The sequence below is a fragment of the Brassica napus genome, chromosome C6 (genome assembly GCF_020379485.1).
Source record: "Brassica napus cultivar Da-Ae chromosome C6, Da-Ae, whole genome shotgun sequence".
In the NCBI taxonomy this organism is placed as follows: Eukaryota; Viridiplantae; Streptophyta; class Magnoliopsida; order Brassicales; family Brassicaceae; genus Brassica; species Brassica napus.
In genome coordinates this window covers 38,163,313-38,173,222 of record NC_063449.1, presented here as the reverse complement: position 1 = coordinate 38,173,222, position 9,910 = coordinate 38,163,313, and the positions used below count along the sequence as shown (strand labels likewise).

General features: G+C 32.6%; 1 protein-coding gene across 1 annotated transcript; it reads left to right on the top strand.

The window, feature by feature from the left end:
* Nucleotides 1–430: 430 nt before the first annotated feature.
* LOC125588625 lies at nucleotides 431–5,356 on the top strand. Its single transcript, XM_048760168.1, has 4 exons — nucleotides 431–1,433; nucleotides 1,533–1,588; nucleotides 1,892–1,944; nucleotides 4,908–5,356. Exons 1-4 carry the CDS (start codon nucleotides 1,254–1,256, stop codon nucleotides 5,012–5,014), a joined length of 396 nt encoding a protein of 131 aa, XP_048616125.1. The 5' UTR covers nucleotides 431–1,253; the 3' UTR covers nucleotides 5,015–5,356.
* Nucleotides 5,357–9,910: the final 4,554 nt, after the last annotated feature.

The following is a 9,910-nucleotide window of genomic DNA, read 5'->3' as shown; positions in this document are numbered from 1 at the left end:
AAAAACATACTGAACTCTAGAGTGTATAAAGCTTTCTTCCTTTTGATTTCGGGTATGACCGGTAAGTTTGGGAGTAAATGAGAGTACGTAGAAGGGTGAAACTGAGATGAATGTAAAAAAAATGGAAATGAAAAAATATAGAACACATTATATATTTCTTGTGAAATGTAGAGTAAAATATAGAATACACTTTTTCTTTGTAAACATTAAATGACGAAAATTGATAGTCCATTTGATTGGTAGCTTCTTAGCTGATTGTAAAATAAATTTAAATGTAGAGTTAACTGTTAGTCTAAAAATGCAATACAGTCGCACTGCATGATTTTTTTTAAGAAGAATTTGGATGAGACAAAAAAAAAATTTATTTATCCCACTAAACTTTAGGTAGACTAAATTGAGAAATTTAGATTTAGATTTGAAACTAAAAAATTAACTTTAAACTAACATATCCAAATTTGGTTACAAATAATTATATAAAAATGTTTGATCATAAACCTGTCGAGGTCCATTCCAGCATTGTATATTTTGCTTGTTCTCTTCTGCTAATGCCAACATCATCTAACTGTTTGTTTCTCCACCGTTACTCCTTTAGTCGTTTTAAGCAAGGATTATGAAAAGTATCCCAAAGATAATGTGCAGAATATATAGTACTACTACAATAAGTTGTTGGATCGTAGGGATTTGAGACACCTTATTACACCGTAATGATTATTTAGTAGTATATAATAAAATTGAGTGTGATTGGGAAAGCTGGCGTAAATAAGAAGAAATAAAAGTAGCGTAAGGGCATCTTTATCGGGGGTGTCTAACCCCTGTCTCTTATGTTAATTGCCAATTTAAAAAAAAAAATAGAAAAGGAGCAAAACACATCGCTTAAACAAGCCACGGTAGGGACGTCGCTTAGAGACAGGTGTCGAAAGAAGACTGGGCGAAGGAGAGATGGTGTTTCGGCCTTCTCGGGTTCTCTCTTGCGTGATGTTTTGCCTCGACGAAATCGTGTCTCTCTCTCTCTCGAAACCTCTCCGCGGTGGATCGGATCTTCTCCGGCTCGTCTCTCTCGGTTGATCACGCCGGCGATCTAGGTCTCCTCGGCGTTCTACCTCTCTCGATTCTCCTCGCTGAGGAACCCTTTGGGCTTCTCTCTCTCGATTCCCCTGGTCCGTCGGTGGTCTCTTCTCCGGCTCTTCTTCCTCGGTGGCTCTCGTCAGCGTTGTCTCTCTTCTTGGCGGTGTATCTCTCTCGATTCCTCTCCTATGGGTCACCCTTTGGCCTTCTCTCTCTCTCGATTCCTCTCGTCGGTGGCTCTGGTCATCTACGCGACGCATCCCTCGGAGGCTCTCATTGGCGACCTATCTGTCGTCGGCGATCTATCTGATGGTGTCTCTCCTCGACAGACCTCTCTCTCTCTCTGCGGCTCTCCGAAAATCAAAAGGGTGAGGGGTTGTTTTGTTGTTCATGCATGTCTCAGATTATGATTCAAGTTGGTCTGATCGCAAGTTTCATTTGTTTGTTATGTTGATTCTGTCTCTCAGTGGCTCTCCTCGACGGTGACGGAGTACTCTCTCGGTGGTTCTCCTGAAATCGAAAGGTAAAGCTTCTGGTTTCTTCTTCTTCAAGGTTTTAAAGATGTTTATTTCTTTGTTGAGTTCGATCATGTGTCATGAATGAATCTATATCTTGTTTGTTTACATCAATGGATCACAATTGATTTTTTACCGCATCGACTGTTACCAAATTTTATTGTTTGTTGTGTTGGTTTGTGTCTATTGATGGTCAGTTATGTTCATGTCTTTGTGTCGTGTGATGGTTAGATGAAATACATTTTTATATGTTCTGTCTTTGTGTGTTTACGATCAAATAAATTTTAATATGTTCGGTCTTTGTGATCCAGGGATCAAAGACTTGAGGAAGGATCATCGAAGAGAGGAGTACGCAGAAATACAGGTTAGAGTTTTTCTCTTCTGCAATGGAATGGTTTTGCTTCTGTCTGAACTGATTGTCTGGCTTTAGTTAATTGTTTGTTGTCTGGATGTAGTTACTTTAGGGTAATTAATTGTTGTTTCACCGTAATAAATAGAAGTGATTGTCTGGCTCTAGTTAGTTGGAATTGAAATACATTGTTTGTTGTTTGTTGTTAGATATAGGTCAAGTCATTACGGATGCGTTTATTATTTTGCCAATATAATTAAGTTAGATAGTCTTGTTGGTTGGGTGTGTTGAATGCGTTTGAACGTTCTCTTCCTTTTCTTTCTTGATTAATTTATAAGCTGTGACTTTCTCTTCTATCTCGAACAACTGAATGCGCTTCAACATTCCTTCTCCTCTTTCTCCTCCTTCTCTGATTTCTCCTCTTTCTCCTCTTTCTCCACCTTCTCCTCTTTCTACTCCTTCTCAGCTTTCTCCTCCTTCTACTCTTTCTCCACCTTCTCCTCTTTCTTTGCCTTCGAAAATGGATTTCAATCCATTCCAAGACTCTGCAAAATTTGTTGAACTACTAAATAGTCAACAAAAGGTAGTCTTTGGCAGTCAAGGCAGTGCTTCTCGGTCATCATCGCAAGTTCCTTTCTTCAGTCAAGGTACAGAGGAAGGTCGCGATCTTCCAGCAGAGCGTAAGGAGCGAAGAGCGTGGACTCCAACAGATGATATAGTGCTTATTAGCTCGTGGTTGAACACGAGCAAGGATCCAGTTGTTGGGAATGAGCAGAAGTCAGTCGCTTTCTGGACAAGAGTTGCAACATACTTTTCAGCTTCTCCTAAGCTTGCTGGCAGTGAAAAAAGAGAGGGTCCTCAATGCAAGCAACGCTGATACAAGCTGAATGAAGCAGTTTGCAAGTTTTGTGGGGCGTATGAAGCAGCCACAAGAGAGAAAAGCAGTGGTATGAACGAGAATGACATTGTAAAATTAGTTCACGAAATCTTTTTTAACAACTATAAAAAGAAGTTCACTCTAGAACACGCGTGGAAGGAGCTCCGCCATGAAGAATTGGTGAGACGTATGTGAGTTGAAGTTTTTACCTAACATAGAGAACTCTGCGTACACCAGCCTTTAATTCTCTCTAACGACATGGCAATACATCTTAATATGTTTTATGAAACATTGGATTCTTGGAGAAGATATGCAATGTTACCTCAGTATAAGGTAGCAGCCCGTGTTCTTGCTTGAAGGGTGGCGTTTCAACATCTGTAAGTGCTTTTTTTCGATTGTCACCGTCCCTTCCATGTTATTCCTGTTTCGTGTGCGTCAATTGGATCGGATAAATTGTTTGCTTTACGAAGTAACCGGTTTCCAGCTACTCTGGTTGGAAGGTCTAATCACGACTGGGTCTAATAGGAGGATTATACAGTCTCCTATGTTCAGAGAGTTCCGGTAATGCGGGTAATTATGCATTAATTCCATTTTTCCGGGCTAAATGCCTTTTGTTGAAAATGGTATCGGTTACATATATGTACCGCCTCTTAAATGGATCACGTCGGATAGGTTTGCGTACGAAAAAATTATTAGGTGGAGATAAAAACCGGTTCACTTTAGTTAAAACAATCTAACATTTATAAGAAAATAGAGAAATTGCATCCACTGACATTAAAAAAAACCCAAATTGACTAAGTAACCAAAAACACACTCTCTTTCCACTTTTCTGTTACTAAAAACGGGTTCGGGTTTAATTTATGTTGATAAATATTATTTTTTTTTTAAAAGAAAGAAGTTAGCAGCAGCGTGAGGAGAATTATTTCCAAGACATAAACAATTAGGTAAAAACAATCTAACATTTATAAAATTCGATGAATGTTAAGATTAATAATAAATATTATGAAATATTAAAATATCCTTGATTTAGTTTAAATTCTCCATAATACTGGTTTCATAGTTATACATTCAGTCAATCTTGCAAAATCGCAAGATAAGTAAAAGAAATGTGATTTTTACTATTAAAAATTTGTGGCTGCAAGTTTATAGAAACACCATTGTCCTTTTGAGTTACGATATCTCAAATCTCTAAATTCTGAAAACCGAAAATAAAATAAAAGTTTTGATTAGTACTCTCAAAAAGTGAGTATTTCTAGATTATTACGTGTTTTTATTCATTCATTTAGCAATTAGGAAATAAAATATTTATATAAAGAAACATTCAAAATATCAGTGGAAAGTGGAAACTACCTTTTTCACTTTCATAATTTTATTCCACCATCTCATCCTTAATATTTTGTATCACTTTCTACATATGAGTGATTATGTGATTACGCCCAGCTTTCTAAATAGGAAAATTAGGTCTACTAACCATACACAAAACATAAATTCACTAACTAACCAAAATTTCTTTCTCTCTTCTATTTTCTCTTCCTATCTCTCTCTTCTCTCTCTCTACAAATTTAATTTCTATTTTTTTGGTTATTTGATAAATAAGCCCTTCTAAATATGAGTATAGCCAATTACAATACGGTTTTGTAAAACTGGTGTGGTGCGTGAGAAGGACCGGTGCATGTAAGATCGGAGGGCTGACGGTGAAGGCATGTTAGAAATGAACGGTCCAGATGTTCGACCCATGAATGCAGGGGCTTGGCCAGACAAGGCTCACATGGACGAACGTGACCTTTAATTCAAACCCGAAATCCGTTTCCCATTATTGGATCTTAAACCGGTTCAGATGTGTCTTACGATATCGTACTTTTTATATAAAAATTAATTTATGAATAATGTTAAATTTGTGAATCAACAATAATTGGTGAGGAAATGGGTGCGGTCCATTAATCCCTTGTCCTAATTAACTCTCCTAATCATTCAAAAATGTGTTTTCGATTTGGAGAAACATAATACGAGATTATTAAATAGACCGACAAATGTAAACGCTTGTTTTTTTTTTGAAAGCTATATAATGTTTAAATGTTTCCAATTTTCTGAATTTAACCAGAGAAAAGAGATGGTACAAACGAAAGTACAGATACGAAAGATGGGAGATACATGCATGATCAAAAGCCAAGTAAACATGTATCAACGACAATATACAGCCATAGCTAGACGTTGCGAAAATGAATAAAAAAAAAAAGAAATGTGTACATGTATACTGTGACAAAAAGTATGTACATTGCAAGGTTTGAATAGTTCGTTTAACTAGAGTTATGTATTTACATTTTTAGTCTAGGATAAAATGTAGAGTTATGTATTTATACAGTAGTACAAGTAGGGTAAACTGTAGAGTTATGTATTTACATATATCCTTTTAGTCGAAGATATTTCCTTAACACAGTGACCGTAACGGTTTTACAGTTGCCAAAAAGAAGAAGGTTTATCGTATGACGTTACTCTGTAACATCTGAATTCTGAATATCTGATGGGTTTATTATGTATTCTTTCATCTGACATTGAACTCCATATATAACTACGAATGTTTCAGGAAGTTAACTATTCTCTTCAAATACAATAACATTGAGTTTCAAAAAAAAAAATACAATAACATTTCGTATATATGATATGACATTTTAAGTTCCCTTTTAAGTTCTACATGTTAGTGTGACAAACGATATATATATATATATATATGCACGCATATCAGAATATGCTTTGTGAAAATTATAATGCTCGTATTATTAAGACAAACATACATAAATACTTCCCAACCGAAAATTGGCCGCAAGACAAGCTGGTTTGATTTTTGGGCTTATTTGTGATATAACCACAAAAAAAAGTGAAATTAGTTTTATAGAGAAAGAGTAGAGAGAGATAGGAAGAAGAAAAAGGAGAGAGGGAGTGAATTATGGATTTTTGTGTGGTTATCTCACCTAATTTCCCTTGATTTTTATCGTTTATTTTGTTTACTTTTGTCACCAGTATTGTTTTGGGTGAATTTGCGAGATAGCCAAAATCAAAAATGTAATTAGGAAACTGACTATGATTTTAACATAATTGAATCGGTGACATTTACCCTCATATGATCCGGTTCTGCCTTTTATTACAACAAGTTGCCGGTGAAGCATGAATATAGATGACGTCGACTGTAATCTATGTGGCCTAACAAAGAGGTGAGTTGGTGGTAACTTATAAAAGAGAGGAGAACCACATGACTTATATATTTACCGCATACGGCTTTGCTATGCGCAGTAATTGGTGGATTAAAATATATTTCCTTCCAATATATCTTGTATTCCATTTACCAAACTCAGTCATTCCATTTTTAAGATGAGTGCACGAAGAAGTTAATGTTTACCAGATTGCGCGTATACTATTCTATTTCGGTTGCATATATGCTATTTTATCTCTGGGACATATGATCATCTAAACATCGGCTGGAAACTATACATATAAAACCAACCACAACAGCTAAATAATATATCCAAACCCCTACTTAGTAAATCTAAACCCTAGTAAAAAAACTATAAACCCAAATATAATCTATAAATTATTTTCCAATATTAAATTCAAATATAAATCCTAATCTCAAATAGAATGAAACAAAATAAATAACATAGTACATATTTATGAAATTATGAAATGTCTATGATTGCATAGAAAAAGTTAATGTTGATCCCAATCATCCCCTTCACCTTCTAAATACTAAACCCTAAACTCTAATCACTAAACTCTAACCCAAATATAAATCTTAAACCCAAATATAAACCATAGATCCAAATAGAATGGAACAAAATAACTAATATAATACATATTGGTGAAATTACGAAATGTCCATGATTGCATGGAAGAAGTTATAATATCGACCCCAACCATACCCTCTCACCTTCTAAAAACTAAACCCTAAATTCTAATCACTAAACTCTAACTCAAATATAAACACTAAACTAAAATATCAAAATCTAAAAAATATATAATGTTATGTAATATTCAATTATATCATGTTATATTAAATTATATTATGTAACATGCCAATTATATATCACCAAAATTAAAACACATGATATGAAAGTTCATAAGTGTTCTATTCCATATCGCCAAAATAGTATATAACACCAACCCCATATCAGCTCTTCAATAATAAACCATATAACAACTTCATCATAAACTCCTAAATACTTAACATTAAACCATAATCACTACACTCTAAACTCAAATATAAACCATAAGCCCAAATATAAACCATAAGACCAAATATAAACCATAAAACCAAATATTAAAAATATGTAAAGTTATTAATTTTCTTTAAATCATAAACCTAACCCCCAATTTCATTCACCCTCTAAATTCTAAACCTTAAACCTTAATTACTAAACCCTAAACTCAAATATAAACCCTAAACCCAAAAAACAAATGTAGATGTGGTTAACGAAATTTGTGTGAAGTTTACACTTATGTTGATCTGGTAACGAAGTGATAAAATTGAGTTTTAAATGCTAGTTTTGATCAATACACATAAACTAAGATTCATATCAATGATACCGCAACAACAACAAAAATATAAATGGTAAAGATCATATATATATTTTCCATTTCACATGTATGGTCTTTCCATTTTACGATATATTCTACTTATATACACATTGCATCATTACATATAAATAAGAATATATTCACCACATGGCTCAAATCTAGTTTGGAACAATCTACTTGGCAGCATAAATCTTCCATTAGGATCCATATAACAAAGTAAATGTTAAATAAAATGTATAGTATAACAATAATGTGGAATGAAAACCATGTAAGACATATCAATAGCAAGACTTAACGCTGTCGATTGGGAGATCCGAGAAGAATCGAGTTTGTTAAATGGAATAGACACATGTTGTTGGGAGGCGCCGCTGTGGACTTAACGCCGTCGATTGGGAGCCGACTTCAGAAGCGGAGTAGAGGCGGAAGTTTATAACAGCGAAAGAGATGTCAAAAATCGAAGAGAAACAGGCGGAGGCGACGGAAATACTCCACTCGGTGCCGGAAAATTACCTAGATAAGTAAAAAGAAAGATGTGAAAAGGAAGATATAGAGAAAGGTAAGCCACGATTTACTGTTTTACACCTAATAATTAACATTAAAAATTATTTTTTGTGCTGCAGTTTTCACCGGTTGACATAAGGGGCAACACAGTATTAATATAGAATAGTAACGAGACGTATATAGATCTGTTAGGGCAATTCTATAGATAATGAATTAGGTGTTTTTGTGTGGCTATATAACCCAATTTCTCTATTGTTTTCTTAAAAAGTCACTTTACTTCTTTTTTTTTTGCTTAAAAAAAATCGCTTTACTGCACATCAAAACAATTAAAGGATGACAAAAGGGTAATCATTGTTAAAGGCATCCACAGTTCTTTCGTTTTGGTCTCCAAAAGCATCAGTAGTTTAGTTACGTTGAAAAAGTTAATGTACGTACGGTACACTGTGCACATGCTATCGTAACAAAAGAGATTGCAACATTCTCGCACTTTAAACAACTAACATTTTTTATTAGCATTTTAAACTTTGAAAGTGACATTTTTATCATAAAAGTTTACTTGTTTACCAAGTCAACGAAATGACCTGTACTGTTCATTTTGTGATGACGTGTCTGTTTTTTTTTAATAAAAATAAAATACATAGAAATTCGAAAAAATTCAAAAAATTGATTTTTTTTGAAAAATTCAAATATATAAAAATAACATTTCAAAATTAAAAATAAAATAAAATATTTTGAAAAAATTAATCAAATTATAAACCAATAAATATATTTAATATAATAACTTGAATGATGATACTAGATTCTGTTTTTTTGGTTTTTGATTTTTTTTTAATTTTTGATTTATTAATACTTAACTTATTAATTTTTTGTGAAACTAGAAAATATCTCATAGACCACTTAAAATGTTTTTGACCTTAACTAAAATACTGTAAGTTAGTTTGAAATATAATTAAGAGATAGAGAGGTATGCCTTTAGATTCGTATATGTTAGGTTTTGGTATGAGTGGAACTTCTTAGATAAGTAACATATATTTTAGTTTCTCTAAAGTTTGATTAGTTATTTATTTAATTTCAAAATTATTTACTATTTTTAAGAACTTCACTTATAAGTTAATTTCTTTTTAAACAAACTTAAATTACTAAAATAAATATCATTTTAATAAATAATATCAATAATAGGATTAATTTTGAAAATTTAACAAGTTAAGTATTAATAAATCAAAAAATTTTGAAAAATCAAAAACCAAAAACCAGAATGTAGAATCACCTTTCAAGTTCTTATATTATATATACTTATTGGTTTATAATTGGATTAATTTGTTAAAATATTTATTTTATTTTTAGGTTTGAAATGTTATTTTTTATATTTTTTTGAAATTTTAGATTTTTTTTGAATTGTTTTGATTTTTTTCGATTTTTTTTAATTTTTTCCGAATTTTTTCTAATTTTTTCGAATTTTGTATGTATTTTATTTTTTATTTAAAAGAAAAAAATAAAAATAAAAAACCGACACGTCATCACAAAATGAACAGTACAGGTCACCTAGTTGATTTGGAGGTTTATTATGATAAAAATGTCAATTTCAAAGTTTAAAGTGCTAGTCAAAAACGTTCAATGTGCTAGTCAAAAACGTTCAATGTTTAAAGTGCGATAATATAACACTCTCGGATTTTAAAAAAAAATACAATACACAATCGTTTTGGCTTAACCAGGAACCTATTCTTTCACATGTCAAGTGAATTCTAATATATGCATATTATATTTATCCACTTGACATGTGTATATATGCGCTTAAAATATCAGTGAAAGTGACCAGAAATATTGAACTTGGAACTAGAAAATTCAATTTTCTGTTGTCCAATTTTTTTTTAATGTTACTTGATCAGTTTTAAATAGGTTCCTGGTTAAGCCAAAACGATTGTATATTTTGCTACTAGCTTTTTTAGTTTGTTGTGTCTGCTCTGTTGTATTTGCAGTCTAACCATTTGGAAACTAGCTATGTAAAATAAATCAATAATAAACGCTAGTGAATTA